This window comes from Tiliqua scincoides, chromosome 4, assembly GCF_035046505.1.
Source record: "Tiliqua scincoides isolate rTilSci1 chromosome 4, rTilSci1.hap2, whole genome shotgun sequence".
Taxonomy (NCBI): domain Eukaryota; kingdom Metazoa; phylum Chordata; class Lepidosauria; order Squamata; family Scincidae; genus Tiliqua; species Tiliqua scincoides.
Window position 1 is genome coordinate 148,321,029 of NC_089824.1, and position 16,444 is coordinate 148,337,472.

Genomic DNA, 16,444 nt, shown 5'->3' on the forward strand with positions numbered 1-16,444 from the left:
TGAGAATAATTGCAGTGGTGCTCTAGATTCTTCTCCTTTATAGCAGAAGTGAGGTGCCGTAAATGATGATAGAAAAATCTAGGACTTTAGCACAGCTATAGTTAGGCAGCAGCAATATGTCCTTCACCCTCTGCCCCCCATCTTAACAGCTTTGTTAAGGCTTAACAGGAGTTGTCCCCCCCCCCTTTCTAGACAATGAGGTGAGCTACAGTATTTTCTTATCTCTATATCCTCAACATTCAGTAAGATGATGGAAGCTCATAGGACCTTCTGTGGTGTGTTTTTGGAATGTCTTTTTCTTACTTTATACTCTTTTGCATAGTTTGGGAATCTCCTCAGTATGTAGAATTCACTGCCTTATTTTGGGTAACCAAACAGCTTCCAAACTGATTTGCTGCTCAACCTGGGGTGTGTGTGTGTGTGATATAGTGACTGCCCAATATATCATTTTCTCACATACCTTCCAAGGTATGGTGCCTATGGGGACTACAAGGGTCTGTTCCTCTTAATTGTGCTGATTGGTAAAAGTATCTCAGTATTTGAAAGGTAGAGTATCAAAGAAAAGCATTAACTGAATGTTTCTTGGATATTTTCTCTTTTTGTTCTACCACTTTCTATGGCTGAGCTAATTGGGTAAGTTTTTTGTAGTCTAGGAGGGCTTTCCCAAGTGGAAGAGGGAAATAATCTGCTATGTTGGAAAATGTAAGTAGATAATCTTATCCAACTTTTCCAGAACCGTTGCAATGCAGGGAACAAATGTTCTCTTATCTTGAGGAGGCCTCTGTGACTTCCTCCCTACTGCAGAATCCAGCACACACCTCATTGACACAGCTGCATCAGCGTTGGACAGAATTGGGCCCTAAGAATTGCACCCTACTTGTGTTTCTACAAACAGCAGTATCTTTTTGTCTTCTTGATATTCCAATAGACAGAAGAGAATGAAGGTCGATATTATGACTGTGAAGTACTCCCATTCATGGAAATCGGAACTGTTGCTCACAAATACTACCTTATCAATATTCGTCTGCCTGTGAATGAAAAGAAAGGCATCAATGTAGGAATTGGAGAAATAAAAGATCTCCATCTAGTGGTAAGTGCTCATTTGTCTAATTTTTGTGCCAAGCATTCTCTGCTTATAAGCTAGGAGCATTACAGTTGCTTGAGGATCAAAATGAAAGTTACCAGGCTTAGTTTATATGGGGTATTCCTTGAAAGGTTTGATTCCTGATTGATTGAACTGAACAAGCATTATGGAAGGCTTTAAAGCACCCTGTTAAGGAACTTACAGTGTTTTGAATTGGTTTCCTTTGTAAGCATGTGTAATTAATTACTTATATGGTCTTGTTCCAAAAGCCCAGGATGTGGGTAGCATACAAAATAATACTTTTCTGTTTTTTAAGAAATCAGTTTAAATAGTGTGCCAACAAGGTTCCCTATGGCAAAACACCTGTATTCAAATAGCAAGCACATCTGTTGAGGAAGGGGTGAATCATAAAGCTAAGTGCCTTCCAGATAAAACGTCTGAAGTTTTTGTTTACTGAAAGCCAGAACAGACATCTATAAATTATATATAAGAGAAAAAAATCTGGCAGCTTCAGACTGCTGTTTTCCTCTGAAACCAGATTGAAAGTGTGGGCAATAGTGTTCTTTAATTAGTTAATATGCAATTGAACGTGCCCTATTCATTTAAGAGAAGCTTTTAAAATCAGCATTGTAAGAAAAGCATTAAACAAAAATGCCTTGATTTGCAAAGGTGATAGCTGGAAGGAAGTTGAGTAGGCCTGCAGCGCTTTGGGATGCTTCATCAGGCATATAAAATCTCTTTGAATTAAAATTAAAAATAACCTGATTGCCAAAAAAGAGAGTATTGCCAGAAATTGATAACCTTCTATGTTCCATGTAAAAAGTACACAAACAGAAAAGTTTTTTTTAAAAGCAAATGCATAGTCAGCCTGTTAGCTCTGTGGAATGTTGTCCCCTCACAGAGCCTCTCTGTTCCCTGTGGATTTTTTCCTTTGACAACTCTCTAACTATTATCCTTCCCTTCCCCCATCACATTAGCTAGCTTTTTGCTTGCTCTGCTGGTAATGGTTTCCTTCACTGCCTCTAGGAGAAAGCAATCTTATTATGCCTGACCACCAAGCACTTCTGGATTTAGAGTTGGCTAATTTGGCTGGAGAAATAACGTCTGCCTTAACTAGGGCTGCATTCCTGTACACACTTCCTTGGTAGTAAGTCCGATTGAACACAATGGAAATTACTTTAGAATAGACATGCAGAGGCTTGCGCTGTAAGTTTCTGAAACCAAATAGCTAAAGAAGGCCCACAAGCTTTTTAGACATTTGTTGGGAGGGAAGCCCAGTCCAACCAAATTCCCCACGCAATGATAAAGCGACAACAGTGTGGGCTGTGCTGCATCCCCTGGAGGATTTTTGGCTGCTGGAGATCTCCTCTGAGTAAGGGGACATTTGTACCCTTGCCCTAGGGTAAGCCCCAGCAACCATAGCAGGTCAACTCGGACCTGCACCAGCGATATTGCTGGTTCAAGTCTGCGTTGATCCGTGCAGGCAGATCAGGCCTGGGAAAGGCCTCAGCGTTCTGTACATGCTGGTGCCACAGATCCTGTCCCCAATCTGCCCATCTCCACCCCATCTCCTCCCCATCCCTCCCTCCCCCTGCCCCCTGGTCTGGACTTACTGGTCCAGTGGATGTTTTTAATTTAGTAGTTGACCAGTGTGTTTACTTGCTCAAATGCAAGTGGACATATAGGTGTAATTAGGGGGTTTGTTCATTTTGAATTTTACTTATGCTCAGAATTTTGTACAGACTTCCATTCTTTGATTCATTTGTAAAGTAGAATATGTTTAAGATATTTTCATGAGCAAATGTTCATGCATGGCAATATTTGAAGGAGGGAGAATACCCTTGTTACTTGAGCCACGCAATGTTGCTGCCAGGCATTGTGGGTAGCGCACCTTAGGTTGGTAAAATGGAAAAATAAAATTTTAATCTTGCTCTCCCTTCCAGGGTATTCACCAAAATGGAGGCTTTACAAAAGTTTGGTTTGCAATGAAAACCTTCCTTACACCGAGCATATTCATCATCATGGTTTGGTACTGGAGGCGGATCACAATGATGACACGGGCACCCGTCCTACTGGAAAAGTGAGTTGGCAGTTCAAGGAATCTCACACTGCAAAACATAGTGTTTGGAAGAAAGAGTTTTTGACCCTCCTTCGTTATGAAGTAGCAAAGGAAGTTATGAATGGAAATGCTTTTCCATTTACTTGGCATATTGGAGTGGTTTATTGTGCACCCTGTGTTCTGCGCACACCTAGTAGTGGGGTGCACTGACCAACTGTATAGTACCTGCTTCTGTACTGAAACCTGTTCTATATGTATATGTTTCACTTCCTAAATTTAACTTGAGTTCCCTAATCTGCTTGTACCAGTTGCCCCCATCTCCTCGAAGAATTTATGAAGTATTCCACGGTTTTTATGAGGAACCTAGTTAACTGATCTGTTGTTCTTCTATGGCACTGGTTCCCAACCTGTGGTCTGTGAGACCCTGAGAAGTGGTCTGCAAGGTCTCAGAGAAAAAAATAGCCTTCGATTGCTTCCAGTGTTTCTCTGAGCAAGCAATCTCCTATGGACCACCAAAGAGGGTAGAGAACAGGCTGCCCACAGCCACTGAAGTGTCATATGTGGGTGGTCCATTCTTTGTCCTTTTTGACAGTCCGTGGGAAGTGCTTGGAAGATGGACCACCAGAAAGGGTGGAGATCAGAACACCTGCAGCTGCATGTGGTCCATGACAATTCTGATTTTTGCCTCAGTGGTCCGCAAGCTTCTAAAGGTTGGGAACCACTGTTCTATGGAAAGTCAACTATGGCCACTTTCCTTGAATATCATGATTTCAACTTTTGTGTTTCACTGGCCTGACTTTGCGGTGTGTTCCTTTCACCCCCACAGGGTTATCTTTGCTCTTGGTATCTCCATGACCTTCATAAACATACCAGTAGAGTGGTTTTCTATTGGATTTGACTGGACATGGATGTTGCTCTTTGGAGACATTCGCCAAGGAATCTTCTATGCTATGCTCCTGTCTTTTTGGATCATTTTCTGTGGGGAGCATATGATGGTAGATATATTTATATGCATTTATGGGTACTTATTGATTTTTCTCCTTACAAACATGCTTTAGTAGCTGGAAAAATACACTCTTAGAATTTACTTTCACTCTTTATAGTATTTCAGTATAGGAGACTGGCAAAACTGGATCTCTGTCTGGATTTCCCTTTATGAGTGGGTGAAGCTGGAATTGAAATAAAAGAGATGGCTCATATGTATAGGATAGTAACTTAAGTTCCAGGCCTCTCAAACACTTCTGTTGTGACTTTTTAGAACATGATGACTTTGATTGTCTACTTTAGTATCGAACAGCCATTTTCAACCACTGGGCCGTAGCTCACTGGTGTGCCACAAGTGGTTCACAGGTGTGCCACAAGCAGTTCACAGGTGTGCACAGGAATTTGGGAGAAGGTCATTTATTAGTAGGGCCAATGGAGGTTGTGAGCCCCCTAATGGCAACATGGTGTGCCTTGTTAATTGTCAAAAACCTGATGGTTTGCCTTGACAATTTTAGTGCCTTGTCAGTGTGCCATGAGATGAAAAAGGTTGAAAAGGTATGTCACTGGTATAGAAGCTTAAAACAGATTCCCAATGAGAATGCAAAATTTCAAAGTGTTGAAAAAGAAGGTTTTAATTGTTTGCTAAAGTCCTACATTTTGAATTTATTGGCTAGGTTTGGAGATGTATTTAGATATTTAAGAAATAACGTTTTTGAAAGGGACATGTGCTTCATTAATTCTGCTGTGTTAATCTGATGCTCTCATTAGGCAGAGGAAATAGTTTGCTTTTATTTTTGTTTGCATTTTATTAGGATCACACTGAACAAAATCATTTCTCTGTCTACTGGAAACAAGTTGGACCAATTGCTGTAGGCTCCTTCTGTCTCTTTGTCTTTGACATGTGTGAGAGGTAACCAAGAGCTCCTTTTCTTTAGAGGGTGTCCTTAACATCTGATGTGGCAATTAATCTCAATTTTGTCTTGAATGCTGAAATGTTAATATTAAGGGAGTTCTGTTTGTGCCCAGTGATTGGGCTTCACAGTGCCTGTTGCTTTGGCTGCTAGATTCCTCCACCTGCTACGTTTGATATCTCCTTGCTATTTTGGCATTAAATGTTTTTCATCCATCGTTCCAACAGTGCTAATCTAACAGAAAAACAAATAACATGGCCCAAAATGGCTTTCGCAGTTTTATGCCCATTTTTTATGTATACTTGAAATGGCAAGGAGTCACACTGCATGTCACTGATTCCACTTGGATGACCTCCTTCTTTCAAATATTGCAATGTGCATTTGATCAGACACCAACTAGAATTTTGTTTTGTTTATGCAACTGAGAAGAGAGAGTCTCTTTTCCCCCTACTTGTTGCCCTCCAGTTGTTCAGGCAGTATGGTAGAGGTTGGCTGTTTTGAATAAAGACAGGGGTTAGATGAGGAGGCACCTCTCCCTAGAGACAGATCTACTCTTGCTCCCAGGGAACAGCTCTAGGTTCAAAACCTGGTCTGGGGAGCTACAAGCTAAGGCTGCAAGCCTATCCACTCTTACCTGGGAGTAAGCCCCATTGCCTATAATGGGAGTTCTGAGTAGACATGCATAGGATTGGGCTCTATGCACAGCTTTGTTCTGGCACAGCTTCAGTAAAGAACAACAGAAAACTGTGTTGCTTCCTAGATAGGGAGTTCAAGCAGCTATAACATTTCACAGCCCTGTGAACCCAAAACCCAGAAATGTGGAGAAGAAGGAAGCACAGGACATGATGGCATGCATTTCAGTACTGCAGTGGTTCTCAAACAATGGGTCTGGAATCCACCAGTTGGTCATGCCTCAATTTTTGTTGGTTTGTGATAGGGCAGATTAGGCTTTGTACATCAAGGGTTAAACAGGCTGCTACTTGGGCTGGGGAGAGGAGAGAAGCACTACTGCCCAGTCACCATTATAACCACAGTCCTTGGCATTTATAAATCAGGCAGCAACCTCTGGGTCTCTAAGAAGTTTGAGAACCATTACACTGTTGGATATTATGGGAGAAAACTGGGAGATGTAGGCACGTGGCAGCCTCCTATTTTATGGTCTGGTTCTCCCCAAGCATCTCCATTGAACCACCATGGCATTATGCCAGCACTCCTGTTTTTTGTCTGTTTTGATGTAATTCTAGACTTCATTGGAATGGGGACACAATTACCTATTTCTGCTATGCAGCCTAGACTTTGATACTGACCAGCCCACAACATCAACTCTTGACCTTGCTAATTTTCCAAATGCTTTTGCTGTAGTTTGAAGGCCACAATTCTGTGCATCCTTACCCAGGAGTAAGATCCTTTGGCTAGAGTGGAACTTTTCTGAGGAAACCTGTGTAGGCCTCAGCTGTAAATTGTTAAATAAAGTCAGGTTTTCCCTGTAAGTAGCCTACCAGCTCTCTAAATATTGCTCTTCTGACCCTTTGAAATTGCAAGGGGAAATGCTGTTGGATTTTCTACTCACTGTGTGTGATTTACTCTGATTCTTTTTATTTTTTTTTCTTTTTCCAGAGGGGTACAATTAAAGAATCCATTCTACAGTATCTGGGCTACAGATGTTGGCACAGAGCTGGCTGTATCCTTTACTGCTTGCTTCAGAGAGGACTTTTCATTGTAGAGAATGGAAAACAAAAGTTTTGAAGCAACAGCTACATCTTCCATAAAGCTCATTAGTTCTAAGAGAAGATGTCACTGATTGGTAGGGATTTTTCACTCAAACATGGTGGAACATCCTTTAAACTTCGTTCATGACTCTGTGGCAGCAGACAGAATTGGTGATACTACCCTACAAAGCCCACATGTGGGGCTGGTGTTAGGCCAAGAAGTTAGGATTGATGAGGAGGGGCTCAATTCAGTTGGTACCCATATCAGTGTGTGAAGTGACTTTCTTGTTAAGCTATGAGGACAATATACAGGTGCAACCTATTTATCCATGGATATTCTGAGGATTTGTCGAACACACCTTTGCCTCCTTTGCCTTTGCTCCATTTCAAGGCAGCCCAAAACGCTGCAGAAAGGCCCTGGAGCCCTGGAAGACGTTCCCCTTGCGAAGGAACAGTAAGACTCCTGGAGCCCTGAGTCAGCAAAGAGGCTGAGGAGGGGAAGGGGGGCCCCTCAAAAACCTCTGTAGCCAGAACATGTGCAGCAAGGTGAAGCGCATTCTCTCGCTCTCTGTCTCACTCACTCACTCACTCACTCACTCACTCACTCACTCACTCACTCACTCACTCACTCACTCACTCACTCACTCACTCACTCTCACACACAGGGGCAGGGGCAGGGGCGGTAGTAACAGAGGGGATTACTTTAAAAAACCCAGCAAGTGTTTGCCGAATCCCCCCCCTTCAGACTGAAATGGTGCAGGCTCTCCGTGCTCCATCCTATGGAAACAAAACAGCCCATCAAGCAAGTCTTCCCAGCAAACCAAAGCGTGAGATTTAGGCTACAGTCTGATTCACACTTTTGTGGGAGTGAGACCCATTGACTAGAATGGGACTTGCTTCTGAGCAGGCAGGCATAGGACTGGGCTCTTAAAAAGCTCAGCATCCCACCTGTGAAAGAAGCAGGGACAGCTGGCAACGGGGAGGGCTGAGCTGAGTACAGAGTGGAGGAGGGAGAGGCGATTGAGAACCGCTTCCTTAGTTTCCTTCTATCCGGAAGTGTCAGGCTGCATCGTATTTGTGTAACTATATGGAATTTAGCACAATGCGTTTTGGAATGGAACTCACGCGCATAAATAGGCTCCACCTGTATATTATGAAAAAATGGGATGTTGCAATGCTCATGTTCTCCCTACTTTATGGTTTAAAATGACATCTGTAGAGTAAGACAGGTACAAAAGTTCACAAAGTGGTTTACAGAGCAAAAGAAAGAAATGGTTCTTTCTTCCAAAAGGGCTCACAGCTGAACAAGAGATGCCAAAGGAATACCAGAAAAGACACTGCTGGTGTGAAGAGGGAGGAGCACCACTTTTAAAAAGAGCTTCCTTGCCATATAATGCCATGACTAGAGCCTGAGGGAAGAGTAGTAGCAGCGGCAGCACATCAGGTCTGGGACTGACCAAAGAAAGGACCCTTAGGGCCCAATTCTGTCCAGTTTTCCAGTGCTGATGCAGCTGTGTCTGTGGGGAAAGGGCTGCACCCTGTGGTGGAGGGGCAGTCATGGAGGCCTCTTCAAGGTAAGGGAATATTTGTTTCCCTTACCTCAGGTCTGCGTTGTGGCTGCTTCAGCTCTGGAAAGTTGTATAGGATTGGGCACTTAATGCATGTGTCCGGATGGATGCGCACACTCAGACTCTCCCTCCCTCCCTCACTCAGGCAGTCTCATAGGCATAGCAACTGGAACTTTTCTCCTGAGCTTCTGTTCAAGAGCAGAAAATTGTTGTGACACTTGAGCAAAACCTGGTGACTCGCCCGTTGCTCTCTCCCTCTCTTTGTTTTACTGTGTTTGTCAAGTACCTTCTCCTTAACTATGCTGCTCAGATGGCATTCATTATTGTTGCAGGCATCTGCCTCTGTCTCTACTTCCTGTTCCTGTGCTTTATGGTGTTTCAGGTGTTTCGCAATATCAGTAGCAAGCAATCCAGCATTCCTGCAATGTCCAAATCTCGCAGGCTTCATTATGAGGTGAGAGGACCGGGGTGGGGAGGAGAACCACTCCTATGAAAATGTTTGCAAGGGCAGCACCAATTTGCATTGGTATTCCAGTAGGCTAGTGATGTCAAAAAGCAGTGCTTTAGGGCCCAGTCCTAATGTCTTCAGTGCTGGTACTCCTTGGCCAGTGTCGACTCTGTCACGAATGTGCCATAAAGCACTTTTGCACTAGTGCTGAGCCCTGCACCAGTCGGCGCTGGTCTTCAATGCCAGGAAGATGATACTCTGCACAGCCAGAAGTAAGTGACTCTTTTGGCCAACAGAAAGGCATTTTGGGGTGGGAAGGTGGGGGGAGGATCAGGCCCAGGTGAGGGGGTGGCAGACTTTGCTTCCATATTCTGTGCCCCCTCCTGAGCCGACAAGTCTGATATTAGAAGCCCACTAATAGTGGTCATAGATCTTAGGAGACTCATTGGGGCTGCAGCACCATTACCCAGCATAAGGGAGCAAACGCTCCCTTACCCCGACGAGTCTCTGGCGGCTGCCCTGGCCCCATAGGATACAGTGGCAAACATTTCAGTGCCACTGTTCCTCTGGGTGCCATGGCAGCATAGGGTTGAGCTGTTAATCAGCACCAAGAGTCTCATAAAGACAAATTGTGTCAGAACCAGTAAAACAGACAGTGATCTTGCATATCTAAAAGGTCCAAGGGATGTGTTAAATGTCCATTGTAATCAAAGATTCAGATAAACTACAAAGCCAACAATGTGAGATTGATATGTAAAATCCAGCCTTTCTCACCTTTGCAGTGACTGGCCATGGTCTTCTGGCTCCCAGACTTCCTTTCCTTGCAACTTCACCCTCTGGTGTAATCTTCTCTATGTTCTGAGCTGATCCTTGTCTCCAAGTACCCCTGCTTCCCAGATGCTTATGCTATTCAGATTTCCAGCCACCACTTTCCAAGCCCCTGCTTAGTTTATATCTCATTGCCTAGACCCTATGAAGGATGAAACTACCTCAGGCAGAGATTCTTAGGATCAGAGCAGCTTGACCAATGGCAGCCCATTGTTCTGTGACAGGCAAGTAGCGGAGACAATCATTGTCAAAGGTTTAACCTTCTTAATGTATTACAATATTGATTGGATCACAGGAGGCCTGTAATGGGTTGTTAGGGGTCTGCAGTCACAGGTGCCTAAAAGCATCTTCTCCATTTATGGAACACAAAGCGAATAAAATGCCTCCACATGGCCCTCTTCTGTCAGTGACAGTTCTTGAAATACTTTCTGCATTTTATTTCTGTTCTGCTTACAATGTTTATAATGTGTGGTGACTGACTATGCTCTGTAGTGTTTATCGTTCCACTTTTCTTCACCAGATATGTAGCAACGAGCAGGTTTTTGACATTTGCTATTATCCCTTCCATTGTTTGTGTGTTGAAGCATCCATGTATACACCCACCTTTCCCTGCCCACAATGACTTATTTTATTTCAGTACAAGGGGGCACTAAAGATTGAATATCTTTCAGGTATGAAGTTGTGTCCTTTGACTTGATGTAAATGGAGTGACCTGCACATAAAGAGGCTTTGGGTGTATTGGCGTTAGAATGAACAAAGATGTCTAGATTTTTCCATAAATAGGGATTTTTGGAATAGAAATAGTATCCAAAAGTACAGTATGGTTTAAAAAGACCAAACCTAGTAGAAGTTCACTCTAAAGGACAATTCCTCATCCCCAAGCTGCTCTTATATGCTTTATAAGAAAACCTGAGATCTTGCTCACTGTTGCTTTAAAGTGCACTTTGCCTTAATGTCTATGACCCTTTCTGGTGTAATCTGTATCTTATTTTACTGGCTTGCCGCTTACCGCTCTGTCTTTCTCTGTCTTCCCTCATCCCTTCACAACAACCATGTGAGATGGGTTAGGCTGAGAAATAGTGTTTGGTCTAAGGCCAGCCAATAATCATAATAGCTGAGCAGACTTGAACGTGGGTCTTCCTGGTCCATTACACCGCACTGGCACTCAAGCCAGGATCAAGCATTAAAGAAAAGAACCCTGCTGGATCAGACCAGAGCTCCTGAGTCCCCACAGTGGCCAGCCAGTGTCTCCGGAATTCCACAAGCAATGAAGCCTTAGGAAGAGCCATACTACTTCTGAACATGGAGGTTCCATATCATCATTGTGATTTGTAGCCAGTGATAGATCTATTTTGGGGGGGGGGGGAATGGCTTACAAATATGAAAGAGTATGGCTTGTGTCCTAAAGTAAGTCTATCCTGCCACCATCATGTCCATCTTTGGAGAGAATCCATCAGCTGGAGGAAATTCTGCCCTAATTCTTGCCCTGCAAGAGGTTGTGGGTGCTAGAGACAAATGAACCCCTAATCTGCTTTTAATTCTCAACTTTGTTTTGATTTCTCTCCCCACCTGTCCAAAAACAGGTTTGTCAAAGGAAGCTGAATGGTGCAAGGTTTTCTAGCACAATTGTACACTTATGTTCTTATACCTCTTTGTTCCAAGGCCTTCTTTGATACTATTGTGCTTGGTAGCTCAAGGTACAGCTAGAAATTTGAAGTGGGAGCCATGGTTGAGTACAGTTTTCATCTCTCTCTCTCTCTCTCTCTCTCTCTCTCTTTTCACACCATAAACTCTGGTTTAAATTATAAGTGTTCAAACTGAGCAACCAGTGCTGGGTTTTTGTCTCCCCCAGGGGCTGATTTTTAGGTTCAAGTTCTTGATGCTGATCACACTAGCTTGTGCTGCCATGACAGTAATCTTTTTCATTGTCAGTCAGGTGAGTGTCCTAAAATGGCTTTATCTAGAATTTCTGTAATTTGTTGCTCTGTGGTTTTTTTTACATGTGTTGGAGACGTGGTATTTTAGACCTGTTGGGACTGACAAAACACCTTTTCCTTAAGAATGCTTGCCCTTCCAAGTCATAGTGGTGTGAACTTTAGCATCCATGTACAAAGCTAGAGGAAGATGGGAGTGCTCCCCAACACCCGTGCTGCTTCGCTTCTTTCTTCCCCCAGTCATTGCAGGCAGAGAGAACAACCAATCCAGTTACACAGGGAAGTGGTGGTGGTAGAATAGGACATATGGGTCCTATATAGAGAGAGCCCTCTAGCTCAGTGTTTCTCAAACTGTGGGTTGGAACCCACTAGGTGAGTCGCGAGCCAATTTCAAGTGGGTTCCCATTCATTTCAGTATTTTAATATATTAGACTTGATGCTCCCATGGTATGTGACTGCTTTTGGGGAAATGTTACAGACCTGTACTTTTAACAAGCTGCTATGTATATTCTTTTGACAATGATAGTCAATGGGACTTACTCCTGGGCAAGTGTGGGTAGGATTGCAGCCTAGGGTTGTTAAAAATTTTCTTGCTTGATGAAGTCACTTCTGGTCATGACGTCACTTCCGGTGGGTCCTGACAGATTCTCATTCCAAAAAGTGGGTCCTGGTGCTAAATGGGTGAGAACCACTGCTCTAGCTTATTTTGGGTTTGAAATTCTTGGTTCCTTTCCTGGCTTTGTGCTTCCTCTGTACATATGTGCATGCTTGACTATGCTCTTTCCCCTGTGTAGGTGACTGAAGGCCATTGGAAATGGGGTGACTACACAGTTCAAGTGAACAGTGCCTTTTTCACAGGAATTTATGGAATGTGGAATCTTTATGTCTTTGCTCTGATGTTCCTGTATGCTCCTTCACACAAATACTATGGTGAAGATCACTCAAATGGTGAGATGAAATTTGATGCAGCTATGACTTGCAATTAAGTGTCTGGCACTTCTGAGTTTGGGAGAACTTTCATTATATTGAGCATGGAATTGTGGCTGCTATTCAATACTGTGTTGAACAAAAGCCCCCATGTTGCCAAGCACAGGCCCTATAAGCTGTAATGGAAATGGGTGGGGTTGTGTGCATAGCTCTGGTTAGTGGGATTGCAACCTTGCAGTGGTATAATTCATCTGTAGTACTTGAATAAATAATCCAGCTAGAGATGTGAAGGCCCGGGAAAAAACCGGAAAAATTCAGAAAAAAGTTTTTTTCTGTTTTTTTTCCTGAAGCCTTTTTTGTTTTCTGAAAAAAGAAAAACATGTTTATGGAATGTTTTATTTTAACATGATGAGTAAAATATTTTAAGACAAGGTGTTCAAATATTTTCCAAATCATTTCTTAAAAATATGTATGGTATCAGATTATTCTAATTTCTGTGCACTGAGGACAAACAAGTCCTAGGTGATAAACTGAACTCCAATGCAAGAACAAGATGCATTTCTTCCTTTAGGAGGTGCTGCTATTGTCACAAGAAAATAAAAAGGTTTCAGTTTTGTTTTTGCATGTGGGTGGGTATGTTTGGTTCTGTCCTTCACTAGGCCTCAAAGCATTGGAAGAAATTACAGAGCAACAAAAAGGACCTGAAAGTATATACTTAATTTAAAAAGGTAAGAGTTTATATTTATCTGATTCCAGAAAACTGCATCATTTAGCTACATTAGTTTATCTCTATAACCTTTGTGTAAATAATAATTTAATTACTACTAATCTGGTTCTTTACTTCCCCCACCCACAACCATAAATTAGTGTCTTCTTGCAAACTCGCCATTACATTATTTCTCTTTCCTACTCCCCTCAGGAAAATGGTGAGACCAACATCTAGCATATGGAGGCATTTTCACACTACAAGTTCTTCTGAGAAGAAAAATGTGATCTGCAAATACTGTCAGATGAAATATGCATTTCCAAATGCTACCAGGATGACAAAACACACTCTTGTATGTAACAAGTGTCCTGTAGATATTTAAAAATCCTTCATGGATCCAAGGGAAAAGGACCACAATGATGAAAATGTACATAGTTTTTCACATTCTCGTTCAAGAAGTAATCTTTCTACTCCATCTGCAACATCAGCAGCAACACAAAGTGTTGTACCATCAGCAGCATCTCAAGTAAACAGATACTGAAGACAGCTGCATTCAAAAATTATTCAGTAACTTCATTTGTAGACAAGATGACACTTGAAGATCAGGAAAAAAATTGATCAAGCTCTTGCAAGAGCAATATATTCTTCTGGAACACCATTTTCAATAACTGAAAATACCTACTGGCAGGAAGCTTAGTAATTTCAAAGACCATCATTCCATTTGCCCAGCAGACATTCTTTGAGCAAGCCTCCTTTGGAGTCGAAATATGAACGTGTAATGGAATCTGTGCCAGGAAAAATTAATGAAGCACTGTGTCTTGCACTACTTACAGATGGATGGACAAATGTGAGAGAAGAAGGAATTATAAATTTTGTTATAACAACACCTCAACCAGTTTTTTACAAAAGCATTGAAACAGGAGAGAACAGACATATTGCAAAGTAGATCTGCTGTAAAATACGTGAAAAATTACGTAAAATACGTAAAAATACATAAAAAGTCCTACAGAAAATTGGGAGTGGTAAAGTATTTGCTGACTGACAATGCCAGCTATATGAAAGCAGCATGGGAGATCATAATGGAGAAGTATCCACATATTACTGCAATAGGATGTGTATATCTTTTTTTAAAAAAAACATTTTACTTATTTATTACAGATACAGGAAAGGAAATAGGTTATACTTAGGGTAGGTACAACACAGGTTACACGTAAGGGTATTGGCCCTAGATTCCACCATACATCATTCAGTTAACAAAAAAACACAATCATCTGTACAAAGGCTATCATATTTATCAATATAAAAAATTGCATTTAGCGAAACACTCAATATTGTTTAACTCAAATTATCTATCCAATCGTAAAAAAACTTCCAATATTTTCTTACTCTATCTAAATCTCTCTCTTTCATTCTTTCTGTTAGAACTTGCATTTCTGCTACTTCATAAATTTTATCTATTAAATTTTCTCTAGTTGGCACATCTGTAGATTTCCATTTTATTATTCAGCAACTCGCTATATGCTTTATTTTGATCTTTTTTAATCCAGTTCGGATTGGTTGCTATTTCAAGCGGTTTTATCCATCTAGGTAATTTAGAATATACCTTATATTTTATCTGATCCCATATCAAAATTAAAGATCTTCTTAAAATGTGTTGTTTAAAATATCCGTGCTATTTAACTTTATCATAAAACAGGAACACGTGCCAGCCTATTTGTAAATCATGTGCTTCTAGTGTTAAAATTTTTGAGCTTAGTATGAGTCCCCAATATTTTATCCAGTTTAAGGCTGCTGCTTGATAATATAATTCCCAGTCTGGTAATCCAAATCCTGTTCTTTTTGTATCCTCTTGAAGTAATTTCAGTCTTATTCTCGGTTTTTTGCCTTGCCAGACAAATTTTGTAGTAATTTTATTCATTTCTTTGAAAAAGTTCTCTTCAAAATAATCGGAATAGTCTGGAATAAAAACATTAATTTGGGCAATTGTTATATAGTGGGTCTCACGCATCAGTAGACTTGAATAAAAGTTCCATCATAGTTTATTTCTACTCCGAATGAGTTAAAATCACACACCCGCATACACAAATACCCCAGATACATATACAACTCCAACAAGCCTACATCCCTCGTGATTGGACAGCCAATCACATATAACCTGTTGCATTTCCCACAGGGGATAATACTCACATACATAACAGCAATATTTTCATTTTCAATAAAGCTATTCTTCCCATTAGAGAGAGTTGCAATTTGTTATATTTCTCCAAATCTTTTTTTACTTCTTTCATTAATTTAATATAGTTGTCTTCCATTAATGTACTTGTCTTTTTTGTAATTATAATTCCTAGATATTTTACTTTGTTTGTTATCTGTAATCCAAATTCTTTTAATTGTTCTATATCATTGTCTTTTATATTTTTAAATATCATTTTGGTCTTCTGGTAATTTATTTTTAAGCCTGCTACTTCTCCATATTGTTTTAAGTCTTCTATCAAAAATTCCATGGAATTGAGTGGATCTTCCAGGATAAATACCAAATCATCCGCAAATGCTTGTAGTTTATATTCTTCACTTTTAACTTTGAGGCGGTTTCACCCTGTCATCTCATCTTATTATATTATTCAGTATTTCTAATGTCAAAATAAACAACAATGGTTTGGGAGATTGCTTAATCTCCCAATTATTAATAGTTAACAATCATTAATAATAAATTATTATAATTATTAATGGTTAACAATCATTAATAATAAATAAAAAATTAAGGAGAAGTACTTGGAAGCTAAATACAACTCAGTTGAGTAATCAGAAATTTTTGAATCAAGCAAAAACAGAAATGGAATTTTTTTTAAGACTAATTTTCATCCAGAAACTAAAACACAAATGGTGTGGGATGCAAGTAAAGCATTTTTTCAACGATTAGCAATAAGAAATGTAGCGAAACAAAGAATTGGACAAGAAAAGAAAATGAAAGATCTTGTACAAAGATTAGAGAATGATGAAAAGGAATTACAGAAAGAACCTACAAATCAAAGAATCCAACAGAAGATTAAGAAGATACAACATGAAATCAAAATATTTCAAACCCAGGAAATGAAGAAATTGAAAATGGTAAAACAGAATTTTTTTGAAAATGCAAACAAACCAGGAAGATGGTTAGCTTACAAGCTCAAAAAAGAAAGACAAAAAAATCATTAAGACATTGAAAGATTTGACTGTAAAAGAGGAAACAGAATTAGAAATAAAAAAAACAATTATTGAACAATTTTATCAGGTATTATACGGGAGA

The 16,444-nt window shown here is 40.7% G+C and overlaps 1 protein-coding gene across 1 annotated transcript in view; it reads left to right on the forward strand.

The window, feature by feature from the left end:
* The window catches only part of WLS (Wnt ligand secretion mediator), a 55,986-nt gene that overhangs the window by 36,214 nt on the left and 3,328 nt on the right, over positions 1-16,444 (forward strand). The window contains exons 4-11 of the mRNA XM_066623987.1: positions 929-1,090; positions 3,028-3,164; positions 3,970-4,138; positions 4,940-5,037; positions 6,656-6,719; positions 8,626-8,769; positions 11,444-11,527; positions 12,320-12,473. Coding sequence (XP_066480084.1) covers positions 929-1,090; positions 3,028-3,164; positions 3,970-4,138; positions 4,940-5,037; positions 6,656-6,719; positions 8,626-8,769; positions 11,444-11,527; positions 12,320-12,473 — 1,012 coding nt within the window. The remainder of the gene's footprint in view (positions 1-928; positions 1,091-3,027; positions 3,165-3,969; positions 4,139-4,939; positions 5,038-6,655; positions 6,720-8,625; positions 8,770-11,443; positions 11,528-12,319; positions 12,474-16,444) is intronic.